The sequence below is a fragment of the Hippocampus bargibanti genome, linkage group LG16 (assembly GCF_051943395.1).
Source record: "Hippocampus bargibanti isolate YZ-2025 linkage group LG16, ASM5194339v1, whole genome shotgun sequence".
Taxonomy (NCBI): Eukaryota; Metazoa; Chordata; class Actinopteri; order Syngnathiformes; family Syngnathidae; genus Hippocampus; species Hippocampus bargibanti.
The window spans coordinates 17,326,120-17,340,446 of NC_142749.1; the positions used below are offsets into that span (position 1 = coordinate 17,326,120).

Genomic DNA, 14,327 nt, shown 5'->3' on the forward strand with positions numbered 1-14,327 from the left:
GTAACGGCGAAAGCCTTTATTCGTCTCACAGTGGAGAAATTTACATTTCTTTTACAGTATTTACATATTTTCAGTGTATGTGTATGTCTTTTGGTACAGTATTTGCATTTTTTTAAAATGTAAATGAAATATAAAAGCTTATTAGACTGCAACTCTTGTATTTTGCGATAAGTAGCGACAAACGCACACGAGTGCGCTTTCCGGCGCTGCTTTCAACACAACGAAGAAGAATCTCCCTCCGCCTTCCCGGAAGTGTAACGGCGAAAGCTTTTATTAGTCTCACGGTGGAGAAATGTACGTTTTTTTTTACAGTTTTTATATATTTTTCATTGTATAAATTGTATGTGTATGCGCTTTGCTCCTGTATTGGCATTTTTTTAATGCAAATCAATTTAAATTGAATATGAAAGCTTATTTGACTGCAATTCTTGTCATTTGCAATAGATGGCGACAAATACAGACGAGACGCATTTCGGCGCTGCTTCCAGCACAACGAAGAAGAATTTCTCCCTCCGCCTTCCCGGAAGTGAAACGGCGAAAGATGTCACTGCTTCCTTTTGGCTTGTTTCATCAGCCACGCGACAACTCCACGGAATCCACTGACTGAATTCCGCCGCTCATTTGCTACTTCGTGATGGACGGTGACCGTGTCAACGAATATACGACGAGGTTACTGAAGCAGGTGAACCTCGTTAAACGGCGGCTGACTAAATTGAAAGCTAAAAATCAGCGCGACGTGTCATGGAATGGCAGCCCGTAAGCTCGAAGTAGAGCAGAGAAACTAGCTTTTTCCTTGTATTTATTATGAAAATAAACCCGTATTGGCGTGGAAGCTAACATTTGGTGTCGGGCTTTAGAGTTATGAGATTCGGCGTTAATTTAAGAATAAAGAAACTGCTTGTTGGACGTGAAGAGGCAGTACATCGCGTGGTATAATTTCATTTCCGACAGCACTTTCGCGAATTTAATCATTATTTCTAAAGTTGTACTTTGCGAGTTGTTGTTTCGCCGAATTTCCCCCACATACATTTTCGACATACGTACTTGGTGTAAAATTCCTTCTGTGATTAGTGTAACGAGAGCTGCAATCGTGCATTCTTTTGAAACGACTCTTTAATTAAACCCAGTCTGGTTGGGCTCGTTTTCTTAAACACATTTAATGCCACCTAACTGTCAAAATTATGAATAACAAATTTACGACTTGATTTTGTTTCTGCAGGACGTTTGTTGTGAGCATAAAATATTAATACATAATAGTTTTCTAAGAGTATGCTGACGAGCTTAAAGCTATTTCGAATGGTTTTGAATGGGTACTTTTGGTTTCATTCTGATGCCCTTTTACCCTTAATAAAACTGATTATCTGATTTATGATCATGTGACTTATCTCCCTTTATACCATGCAATTGCCTTTTATTATTTATAACTTTATTTATGGTTTTATTGTTCTCTTGTTTATTGTTCTTTTCATTGTAAAGTGTCCTTGGGTGCTTGTAAATTAAATATATGATTGTTATTATTATTATTATGTCATATATCCCAAACAACTAACTAAATAAATAGTAAATGAACAAGAAAATAAATATATAATAATGATGATAATAATAATATTAAATGGTGCATTTAGATATGATTATTTGTCTTTATTTTATGATCAACATTAGTGTCAACCTTAAAATTCCAACACCGGTTCTTTATTTAGTGTGTTTTTTTAAATCCCTTTAAATGTGTTTTGTCTATCTAGCAAGCTATCTATTAGCTATCTAGCTAGCTATCTATCAATAATAATAATACATTTCATTTATTAGCTAGATAGCTAACTATCTATTAACTTTCTAGCTAGCTAGCTATTGGCTATCTATTAGCTAGCTAGCTAGCTTTCTATCTATTTGAGTTATTCCGGTGAACCCTGGTGCGTGTGGCTGCCGTTGCTCACCCACATAAAAACTTGAATGTGAAGTGACCTTGAGAGTTTTGAATCGCGCTTATAAATGAAATGTATTATTATTATTATTGTTCCAGGAGTGCGAGATCCAAAGTCTCTCCGCCGAGCTCGAAAACTTGAAGAACCCGCAAAAGTCGAACACGTCCTGTCATCTGGATGAGCTGCGAGAGGAAAACACCAGGCTGCAATATCGCCTCAACATCCTCAAAAGGGTGAAGAAGCGGCAACGCAATCTGTGTTTTTTTTTTTTAACCTTTTAAATTTTCAACTACATGAACCCCGCGTGTCCTCAGAGTCTGCAAGACGAGTCCGTCCGCTGCGGGACGGCCATGATGAACATCAACCAGCGGCTGCGGGAGATTTTTGCTTGGGCCATCCGGGCTTCCTGCCCCGAACTGGACAGCCCGCCGCTCTCCGTCACGCCGAACCAGCAGGCCAAGTTTGGAGACTACCAGTGCAACAGCGCCATGGGCATGGCACAGGTAATAATCATCATCATAATAATAGTAATAATAATAGTAATAATAGTAGCAATAATAATAATAGTATTAGTAGTTGTAATAGTAGTAATAATAAAAATAGTAGTAGTAGTAATAATAAAGATAGTAATAGTAGTAGTAGTAATAGTAGTAATAACAAAATAGTAGTAGTAATAATAAAGATAGTAGTAGTAGTAGTAGTAATAGTAGTAATGATAATAGTAGTAGTAGTAATAGGAGTAGTGGGAATAGTAATAATAATAATTAGTAGTAGTAGTAATAATAAAAACAGTAATAATAGTAATAGTGGTAGTGGTAATAGTAGTAATAATAAAAACAGTAGTAGTAATAATAATAGTAGTAGTGGTAATAATAATAATAATAATAATAATAATAGTAATAGTAGTAGTAATAATAATAATAATAATAATACATTTCATTTATAAGCGCCTACAGTCACTGGATAGTAGTAGTGGTAGTAGTCATAATAGTAATATAATAATAATAATAATAATAATAATAATAGTAGCAATAATAGTAGTAGTAGTAATAGTAATAACAAAATAATAGTAGTAGTAATAGTAATAATAATAGTAGTAGTAATAGTCATAATAATAGTAAGTAGTAGTAGTCATAATAATAGTAGTAGTGGTAGTAGTAGTAATAATAATGCATAGGAAATGCCTCTGTTCCTCTCGCCGCAGTCAAGATACAACGGGGCACATTTTTGGCAAGTCTACAATATATATATATATATATATATATATATATATATATATATATATATATACTCATATTGAGTGTCTTTTTTTCTGTATTTTTTTGGTCTGCTGGCAGTTATTGAAAGCAAAAGGCTTGAAAGTCAACCCGAGGGAAATCGCCGAGAAGATCATTCAGAACATTCCGGAAAATGAACTCATTCAGAAGACTGAAATCGCAGGACCAGGTATCATTTTTTAAATTATTTTTATTATTAATCGTTCCGAATGTCGTTCAAAATGGACAAACCAATTAAAATGTGTCGGACTTTGACCTTGTCCAGGTTTCATCAACATCCACTTGAAGCGATCGTTTGTATCCAAGTTGCTGAGCAACCTACTGGTCAACGGCGTCCAACCGCCTCCGCTCGCCTCCAAGAAGCGGGTAAGCCGTGCTGCAAACGACACTCCAGCAAAGCATCTGTAAACCCCCCACCCCCCCTCGATCCCCTCCCCTCCCAGGTGGTCGTAGACTTCTCTTCGCCAAACATCGCCAAGGAGATGCACGTGGGCCACCTTCGCTCTACCATCATCGGCGACAGCATGTGTCGTCTCTTCGAGTTCCTCGGCTACGACGTACTCAGGTGAGCGAGCGCCGCCGGGTTTTTCTTTTCTCCTCGTTTGCGCGACTTTTCGTGTTAATTGGCCACAAAAACGTACAAAATCCGACTTTAATGGGCAGTTAGGGTGGCAGAAAAATAATCATAGCCACTCTCCATGACGAGAGTGCACAAAAGTCCGACTGGACACCCTTTGCATCCTGCTCACCACCTTTTCCAGCTAGCTAAAACAGACAGAATTCGACTTTAATTGACAGTTATGACGCCGGAAAAATAATCATAGCCACTCTCCATGACAAGAGTGCACAAAAATCCGACTGGACACCCTCCGCATCCTGCTCACCACCTTTTCCAGCTAGCTAAAACAGACAAAATTCGACTTTAATTGACAGTTATGACGCCGGAAAAATAATCATAGCCACTCTCCATGACAAGAGTGCACAAAAATCCGACTGGACACCCTTTGCATCCTGCTCACCACCTTTTCCAGCTAGCTAAAACAGACAAAATGTGACTTTAATTGACAGTTATGACGCCGGAAAAATAATCATAGCCACTCTCCATGACGAGAGTGCACAAAAATCCGACTGGACACCCTTTGCATCCTGCTCACCACCTTTTCCAGCTAGCTAAAACAGACAGAATTCAACTTTAATTGACAGTTATGACGCCGGAAAAATAATCATAGCCACTCTCCATGACAAGAGTACACAAAAATCCCACTGGACACCCTCCGCATCCTGCTCACCACCTTTTCCAGCGAGCTAATAAAGCTGATTCTGTTCCAGGCTGAACCACGTGGGCGACTGGGGGACGCAGTTTGGCATGCTGATCGCGCACCTGCAGGATCAATTCCCAAACTACCTGGCGGTGTCGCCCCCCATCGGTGACCTTCAGGCTTTCTACAAGGTCAACCAAAGCTCCTCCTACTGTGTCAAAGCGTCCAATGGGTGCTGCCGCCTAACTATCTTCCTCCGCCCCTTTCAGGAGTCTAAAAAGCGCTTTGACCAAGAGGACGACTTCAAGAAGCGAGCGTACCAGTGCGTCGTCCGCCTGCAGCGGAAAGAACCGGATTTCATCAAAGCTTGGAATCTCATTTGTGACGTCTCCCGGAAAGGTGAATGTTAGCATTAGCGGTTAGCGCATCTTCCAAATAAAATGGCTTCCGGTTTTCAAAGCCAGTATTTCCCCGTTCGGTTCTTCCCTCTTTTTAGAGTTCCAGAAGGTCTACGACTGCCTTGACGTGCACATCATCGAACGGGGGGAGTCCTTCTACCAGGACCTGATGACCAGGGTGGTGAAGGAGTTTGATGACAAAGGTGAGGAGAAACACTAGGACGACATTTTGTTTTATTGATTTATTTGTTTATTTTTAACTCATTCACATATTTATTCAGGAATTCATCGATGAAAAGGTTTCTTCAGCCGTCATCTGTATATCTATCTATTAGTTAGCTATTATCTAGCTAGCTAACTTGATCTATTTGAGTTATTCCCGGTTGAGTGAACGCTGGCGCATGTGGCTGCCACTGCTCACACACAGAAAAACGGATCCTGTGACTGTAAAGTGACCTTTAAAGTTTTGAAAGGCGCTGATAAATGAAATGTATTATGATTATTATTATAATTGTTATTAATTTTAATTTTATTGTTGTCATTTTTTTATTATTGTTATTTTTTTTATTGTATTATTATTATTATGAGCCTGTTTTTCAAAGCACTAAATCCACATTGTCACTCGGGTTTTCACGCAGTGTTGCTTGACGGCCACTAGAGGGCAATGTTGCCTCATTAATTTCTTAACTAATCTCCTTCAATCTCCTGTTTCTCTCATCATCATCATCTTCCACATTTCTACGCTCTCTTTTTCGGAAATCGTCTATCCAGGCCTGACGGAGCTGGACGAGGGCCGCAAAATCGTGTTCGCCCCCGGTCAGCCCATCCCGCTGACGGTGGTCAAGTCGGACGGCGGCTACACGTACGACACGTCGGATCTCGCCGCCTTGCGCCAGCGCATTTTTGACGAAAAGGCCGACATCATCATCTACGTGACGGACAGCGGACAGGTGGAAAAATGGCACCTTCGCAAGAACGGAATTTCAAAATAAAAGCTAAATGTGTTTTATGATTGACATTTTAGGGCCCCCACTTCCAGTTGGTGTTTGCCGCCGCCAAAATGATCGGATGGTACGACCCTCAAGTGACCAGGGTGGAGCACGCTGGATTCGGAGTCGTGCTCGGCGAGGACAAGTACGACTTTTTTTTTGTCTTATCGATATCGGCCGAAAAATCGCTAACATGAACGATAACGAAGAAAATCATCGGAAATTAACGTTGTCCTTGAGATTTCTTCTTTTTTTTTGCCCAAATGCTGCTCAATGTCAACAAGCTAATACTAAAAACAAAATGGCCGCCATTACAAGCCAAAATAATAATAATAATAATAAATTTTATTTCTAAGCTGCCTTTCAAAACTCTCAAGGTCACTTTACAGTCACCGGATCAGTTTTTCTTTGGGTGAGCAGCGGCAGCCACACGCGCCAGTGTTCACTCAACCCGCAAGTAACTCAAATAGACGAAAAAAACTAGCTAGCCACTAGTTAGCTAACAGATAGCCAGCCTGCTCGTCAGCTAGCCAACATATAGCCAGCTAGCTAGCTAGCCAACAGATAGCCAGCCAGCTAATAGATAGCCAGCCCCCAGGATAGATAGCTCGATAGCTAGCCAGATAACTAACTTAATATGGCACCGTGCGTTCCGCCATTTTCCGCCATTTTCCTTTTCTTTTTCGTTTCCGTCTGTTGCGTTCAGGAAGAAGTTTAAAACTCGCTCCGGGGACACGGTGAGGTTGATGGACCTGCTGGACGAGGGACTGAAGAGATCCATGGACAAACTCAAGGAGAAAGACAGAGACAAGGTTCGTTCGTCAAAGGGAGCCATTTTCTCAGTCACTATTTTCTGTATTTTGTTTTTTATTTTATTTTTTTGCAATCCGCACCAGATCCGACTTTTTTTTTCATTCATTCATTTATTTATTTTTGTCTATTTTTCTTGACTTATTTATTAAATTTTTGTGTATTTTATTTTTGCGATTAAACCGAACCGGCTCTGATTTTCTCATTTATGTATTTATTTATTTATTTAAATACTTTTATGTAATTAATTAAATCTGTATATTTTTTGGAGGGGTGATCAATTTGCACCGGCTCTGAAAGAGGTCCTTTTCATTTATTCATTTATTTTTTCATTCATTTGTCTATCTAATTTTCTATATTTATTCATTTATTTTGTTGTATGTTGTTGTTTTTTTTTTGCGATCAATCCCCACCAGATCCAAAAGAGGTCTTTTTACTTTTACTTCGTTATTTTTCCGTAATTCATTTTTTTCTGTATTTTCTATTTTTTTTTTTTTTGTGATCAATTTGCACCAGCTCCAAAATACACTTTTTTTTTTAAATGTATGTATTTATTTTCCTGCCCGTGCAGGTTCTGACGGTGGAGGAAGTGAGCAAGGCTCAGCGCTCTGTGGCGTTCGGGTGCATCAAGTACGCCGACCTGTCGCACAACCGCATCAACGACTACGTCTTCTCCTTTGACAAGATGCTGGACGACCGCGGCAACACGGCCGCGTACCTCCTCTACGCCTTCACGCGGATCCGGTAGGCGCCCGCGTCCGTCCGTCCGGCGGCGTAACCCTTAACGTCCACCTCCTTCCTACGTTTGCGCAGGTCCATCGCCCGGCTGGCCAACGTGGACGAAACGACCTTGCGGAAGGCGGCCGAGACGGTCGAGGTCGTCCTGGATCACGACAAGGAGTGGAAGCTGGGCAAGTGCATCCTGCGCTTCCCTGAAATCCTGCAGAAGATTCTGGACGACTTGCTGCTGCACCCGCTCTGCGATTACCTCTACGAGCTAGCCACAACCTTCACCGAGTTCTACGACAGCTGCTATTGCGTGGAGAAGGACCGACACACCGGTAAGCGCCGCAATAGTCACGTTTTGGGACCAAAATGCATACCACACAGTGAACAAGCATTGGAAGTTAACATTGAAAATTAGCATTGAGAAGTTAGCATGGAAAGTTAGGATTCAAAATTAGCATTGGAAATTAGCATGGAAAGTGCACGTTGAAAGTTAGCATTAACATTGAAAATTAGCATTTAAAAGATAGCATTGAAAGTGCATGTTGAAAGTAAGCATTGAAAAGTTAGCATTGAAAGTTAACGTTGAAAATTAGCATTGAACGTTAACATTAAAAAATGATAATACACTAATACACTTTTGAAACCCTCCCGCGGGGATTCTTTTAATTTGGGGCCCCTGAAAACAGTCCCTGACGAGCGCTTTTTGTTGCCGTGAATTAAAATATGGAATGAGATTTCATTGATTAATACATAAATCAAATATATTATATATTATTATTAAATTATCCCCTCCTTGCGCCCCCTGCAGGTGAGGTTGTGAAGGTGAACATGTGGCGTATGCTGCTGTGCGAAGCCACGGCAGCCGTCATGGCCAAAGGCTTCAACATCCTGGGCATCGAACCTGTGCAGAGAATGTGAAGGCACCGTACATACACTTTCCCACCGCGTGATATGATCACAAACTCATCACCCTCATCATGTCCGTATATGATTATTGTTTTTTAATTAAAAAAAGCTGCTATGGAACAATCACCCAAGAGTGATTTTTTTTAAGCATTTAATTTTGTCCTCAGGTAAATCTCAAAGCAGCTATTAGCTAGCAGCTATTAGCTATTTGTTTAGTAAGGCGTTTTTAGCCCAAAAAACGACCATGTATAGTAAGGCGTTTTTAGCCGAAAAAAACGACCATGTTTAGTAAGGCGTTTTCAGCAACAACAAAAAAACACCATGTATAGTAAGGCATTTTTAGCCCAAAAAACGACCATGTATAGTAAGGCATTTTTAGTCGAAAAAAACGACCATGTATAGTAAGGCATTTTTAGTCGAAAAAAACGACCATGTATAGTAAGGCGTTTTTAGCGTGAAAAAAACGACCATGTATATAGTAAGGCATTTATAGCCCAAAAAACGACCATGTATAGTAAGGCGTTTTTAGCGTGAAAAAAATGACCATGTATAGTAAGGCATTTTTAGTCGAAAAAAACGACCATGTATAGTAAGGCATTTTTAGTCGAAAAAAATGACCATGTATAGTAAGGCGTTTTTAGCGTGAAAAAAATGCCTTACTATACAGGTCATTTTTTTAGTCGAAAAAAACCACCATGTATAGTAAGGCATTTTTAGCCGAAAAAAACCACCATGTATAGTAAGGCGTTTTTAGCGTGAAAAAAATGACCATGTTCAGTAAGGCGGTTTCAGCAACAAAAAAAACCACCATGTAAAGTTTTTTTGGGTTAAAAAAATGCCTTACTATACATGGTCGTTTTTTTGGTCTAAAAATGCCTTACTAAACATGGTGTTTTTTTTTCGGCTAAAAATGCCTTACTATACATGGTGGTTTTTTTTCGGCTAAAAATGCCTTACTATACATGGTTGTTTTTTTTCGACTAAAAATGCCTTACTATACACGGTTGTTTTTTTTTCGACTAAAAATGCCTTACTATACATGGTCGTTTTTTTTCGGCTAAAAACACCTTACTATACATGGTCGTTTTTTTCGACTAAAAACGCCTTACTATACATGGTCATTTTTTTCGGCTAAAAATGCCTTACTATACATGGTCGTTTTTTTCGGCTAAAAATGCCTTACTATACATGGTCGTTTTTTTCGACTAAAAATGCCTTACTATACATGGTCATTTTTTTCGACTAAAAATGCCTTACTATACATGGTCGTTTTTTTTCGGCTAAAAATGCCTTACTATACATGGTCGTTTTTTTCACGCTAAAAACGCCTTACTATACATGGTCGTTTTTTTCGACTAAAAACGCCTTACTATACATGGTCGTTTTTTTCGACTAAAAACGCCTTACTATACATGGTCGTTTTTTTCGACTAAAAACGCCTTACTATACATGGTCGTTTTTTTCGACTAAAAACGCCTTACTATACATGGTCATTTTTTTCGGCTAAAAATGCCTTACTATACATGGTCGTTTTTTTCGACTAAAAACGCCTTACTATACATGGTCGTTTTTTTCGACTAAAAATGCCTTACTATACATGGTCGTTTTTTTCACGCTAAAAATGCCTTACTATACATGGTCGTTTTTTTCGACTAAAAACGCCTTACTATACATGGTCGTTTTTTTCGGCTAAAAATGCCTTACTATACATGGTCGTTTTTTGGGCTAAAAACGCCTTACTATACATGGTCATTTTTTTCGGCTAAAAATGCCTTACTATACATGGTCGTTTTTTTCGGGCTAAAAACGCCTTACTATACATGGTCGTTTTTTTCGACTAAAAATGCCTTACTATACATGGTCATTTTTTTCGACTAAAAATGCCTTACTATACATGGTCGTTTTTTGGGCTAAAAACGCCTTACTATACATGGACGTTTTTTGGGCTAAAAACGCCTTACTATACATGGACGTTTTTTTCGACTAAAAACGCCTTACTATACATGGTCATTTTTTTCGACTAAAAATGCCTTACTATACATGGTCGTTTTTTTCGACTAAAAATGCCTTACTATACATGGTCGTTTTTTTCGACTAAAAATGCCTTACTATACATGGTCGTTTTTTTCACGCTAAAAACGCCTTACTATACATGGTCGTTTTTTTTTTCGACTAAAAACGCCTTACTATACATGGTCGTTTTTTTTCGACTAAAAATGCCTTACTATACATGGTCGTTTTTTTCGGCTAAAAATGCCTTACTATACATGGTCGTTTTTTTCGGCTAAAAATGCCTTACTATACATGGACGTTTTTTTCGACTAAAAATGCCTTACTATACATGGTCATTTTTTCGGCTAAAAACGCCTTACTATACATGGTCGTTTTTTTCGGCTAAAAACGCCTTACTATACATGGTCGTTTTTTTTCGGCTAAAAATGCCTTACTATACATGGTCGTTTTTTTGGGCTAAAAATGCCTTACTATACATGGTCGTTTTTTTTTCGGCTAAAAACGCCTTACTATACATGGTCGTTTTTTTCGACTAAAAATGCCTTACTATACATGGTCGTTTTTTTGGTCTAAAAATGCCTTACTAAACATGGTGTTTTTTTTTTTCGGCTAAAAATGCCTTACTATACATGGTTGTTTTTTTTTCACTAAAAATGCCTTACTATACATGGTTGTTTTTTTTTCGACTAAAAATGCCTTACTATACATGGTTGTTTTTTTTCGGCTAAAAATGCCTTACTATACATGGTCGTTTTTTTTCGGCTAAAAACGCCTTACTATACATGGTCGTTTTTTGGGCTAAAAATGCCTTACTATACATGGTCGTTTTTTTTCACGCTAAAAATGCCTTACTATACATGGTCATTTTTTTACGCTAAAAATGCCTTACTATACATGGTCGTTTTTTTCGGCTAAAAATGCCTTACTATACATGGTCATTTTTTTCGGCTAAAAATGCCTTACTATACATGGTGTTTTTTTTTCGGCTAAAAATGCCTTACTATACATGGTCGTTTTTTTCGACTAAAAATGCCTTACTATACATGGTCATTTTTTTCGACTAAAAATGCCTTACTATACATGGTCGTTTTTTTTCGACTAAAAACGCCTTACTATACATGGTCGTTTTTTTCGGCTAAAAACGCCTTACTATACATGGTCGTTTTTTTCGGCTAAAAATGCCTTACTATACATGGTCGTTTTTTTCGGCTAAAAATGCCTTACTATACATGGTCGTTTTTTTCGACTAAAAATGCCTTACTATACATGGTCGTTTTTTTGGGCTAAAAATGCCTTACTATACATGGTCGTTTTTTTGGGCTAAAAATGCCTTACTATACATGGTCGTTTTTTTCGACTAAAAACGCCTTACTATACATGGTCATTTTTTTCGACTAAAAATGCCTTACTATACATGGTCGTTTTTTTCGACTAAAAATGCCTTACTATACATGGTCGTTTTTTTCGACTAAAAATGCCTTACTATACATGGTCGTTTTTTTGGGCTAAAAACGCCTTACTATACATGGACGTTTTTTGGGCTAAAAACGCCTTACTATACATGGACGTTTTTTTCGACTAAAAATGCCTTACTATACATGGTCGTTTTTTTTTCGGCTAAAAATGCCTTACTATACATGGTCGTTTTTTTCGGCTAAAAACGCCTTACTATACATGGTCGTTTTTTTCGACTAAAAATGCCTTACTATACATGGTCGTTTTTTTCGGCTAAAAATGCCTTACTATACATGGTCGTTTTTTCACACTAAAAATGCCTTACTATACATGGTCGTTTTTTTTCGACTAAAAACGCCTTACTATACATGGTCTTTTTTTCGGCTAAAAACGCCTTACTATACATGGTCGTTTTTGGGGCTAAAAATGCCTTACTATACATGGTGGTTTTTTTCGACTAAAAATGCCTTACTATACATGGTCGTTTTTTTGGTCTAAAAATGCCTTACTATACATGGTTGTTTTTTCACGCTAAAAATGCCTTACTATACATGGTCGTTTTTTTTTCGGCTAAAAATGCCTTACTATACATGGACGTTTTTTTCGACTAAAAATGCCTTACTATACATGGTCGTTTTTTTTGGGCTAAAAATATCTTACTATACATGGTGGTTTTTTTTCGGCTAAAAATGCCTTACTATACATGGTCGTTTTTTCAGCTAAAAACGCCTTACTATACATGGTCGTTTTTTTGGGCTAAAAATGCCTTGCTATACATGGTCGTTTTTTCACGCTAAAAACGCCTTACTATACATGGTCGTTTTTTAGGTCTAAAAACGCCTTACTATACATGGTCGTTTTTTCGGGTGAAAAACGCCTTACTAATGGTCGTTCTTTTGGGCTAAAAATGCCTTACTATACATGGTTGTTTTTTTTTCGACTAAAAATGCCTTACTATACAAGGTCGTTTTTTTCGGCTAAAAATGCCTTACTATACATGGTCGTTTTTTTTCGACTAAAAATGCCTTACTATACATGGTCGTTTTTTTCGGCTAAAAATGCCTTACTATACATGGTCGTTTTTTTCGGCTAAAAACGCCTTACTATACATGGACGTTTTTTTCGGCTAAAAACGCCTTACTATACATGGTCGTTTTTTCGGGTGAAAAACGCCTTACTAATGGTCGTTCTTTTGGGCTAAAAATGCCTTACTATACATGGTTGTTTTTTTTTCGACTAAAAATGCCTTACTATACAAGGTCGTTTTTTTCGGCTAAAAATGCCTTACTATACATGGTCGTTTTTTTTTCGACTAAAAATGCCTTACTATACATGGTGTTTTTTTTCGGCTAAAAATGCCTTACTATACATGGTCGTTTTTTTTTCGGCTAAAAACGCCTTACTATACATGGACGTTTTTTTCGGCTAAAAATGCCTTACTATACATGGTTGTTTTTTTTTCGACTAAAAATGCCTTACTATACATGGTCGTTTTTTTGGGCTAAAAATATCTTACTATACATGGTGTTTTTTTTTCGGCTAAAAATGCCTTACTATACATGGTCGTTTTTTGGGCTAAAAATACCTTACTATACATGGTCATTTTTTCGGCTAAAAACGCCTTACTAAACATGGTCGTTTTTTTGGGCTAAAAATGCCTTACTATACATGGTGGTTTTTTTTCGACTAAAAATGCCTTACTATACATGGTCGTTTTTTTTTCGGCTAAAAATGCCTTACTATACATGGTCGTTTTTGGGGCTAAAAATGCCTTATATACATGGTCGTTTTTTCACGCTAAAAATGCCTTACTATACATGGTCGTTTTTTTTCGACTAAAAACGCCTTACTATACATGGTTGTTTTTTTTCGGCTAAAAATGCCTTACTATACATGGTCGTTTTTGGGGCTAAAAATGCCTTATATACATGGTCGTTTTTTCACGCTAAAAATGCCTTACTATACATGGTCGTTTTTTTTCGACTAAAAACGCCTTACTATACATGGTTGTTTTTTTTCGACTAAAAATGCCTTACTATACATGGTGGTTTTTTTTCGACTAAAAATGCCTTACTATACATGGTCGTTTTTTTTTTCGGCTAAAAATGCCTTACTATACATGGTCGTTTTTGGGGCTAAAAATGCCTTACTATACATGGTCGTTTTTTCACGCTAAAAATGCCTTACTATACATGGTCTTTTTTTCGGCTAAAAATGCCTTACTATACATGGTCGTTTTTTGGGCTAAAAATGCCTTACTATACATGGTGGTTTTTTTGGGCTAAAAATGCCTTACAAAACATGGTCGTTTGGTCGTTTTTTTTCGACTAAAAATGCCTTACTATACATGGTCTTTTTTTCGGCTAAAAATGCCTTACTATACATGGTCATTTTTTCGGCTAAAAACGCCTTACTAAACATGGTCGTTTTTTTGGGCTAAAAATGCCTTACTATACATGGTCGTTTTTTCACGCTAAGAACGCCTTACTATACATAGTCATTTTTTTCGACTAAAAATGCCTTACTATACATGGTCGTTTTTTTTTCGGCTAAAAATGCCTTACTATAC

At 37.8% G+C, this 14,327-nt stretch overlaps 1 protein-coding gene across 1 annotated transcript; it reads left to right on the forward strand.

Moving 5' to 3' along the window:
• Window positions 1–523: 523 nt before the first annotated feature.
• On the forward strand, window positions 524–8,416 carry rars1 (arginyl-tRNA synthetase 1). Its single transcript, XM_089017605.1, has 15 exons — window positions 524–682; window positions 2,021–2,155; window positions 2,237–2,425; window positions 3,260–3,368; window positions 3,465–3,565; window positions 3,643–3,764; window positions 4,529–4,649; window positions 4,728–4,857; window positions 4,955–5,059; window positions 5,628–5,806; window positions 5,881–5,990; window positions 6,552–6,657; window positions 7,227–7,399; window positions 7,469–7,716; window positions 8,193–8,416. The coding sequence occupies exons 1-15, from the start codon at window positions 635–637 to the stop codon at window positions 8,300–8,302; spliced, it is 1,986 nt and encodes a 661-aa protein (XP_088873731.1). The 5' UTR covers window positions 524–634; the 3' UTR covers window positions 8,303–8,416.
• Window positions 8,417–14,327: the final 5,911 nt, after the last annotated feature.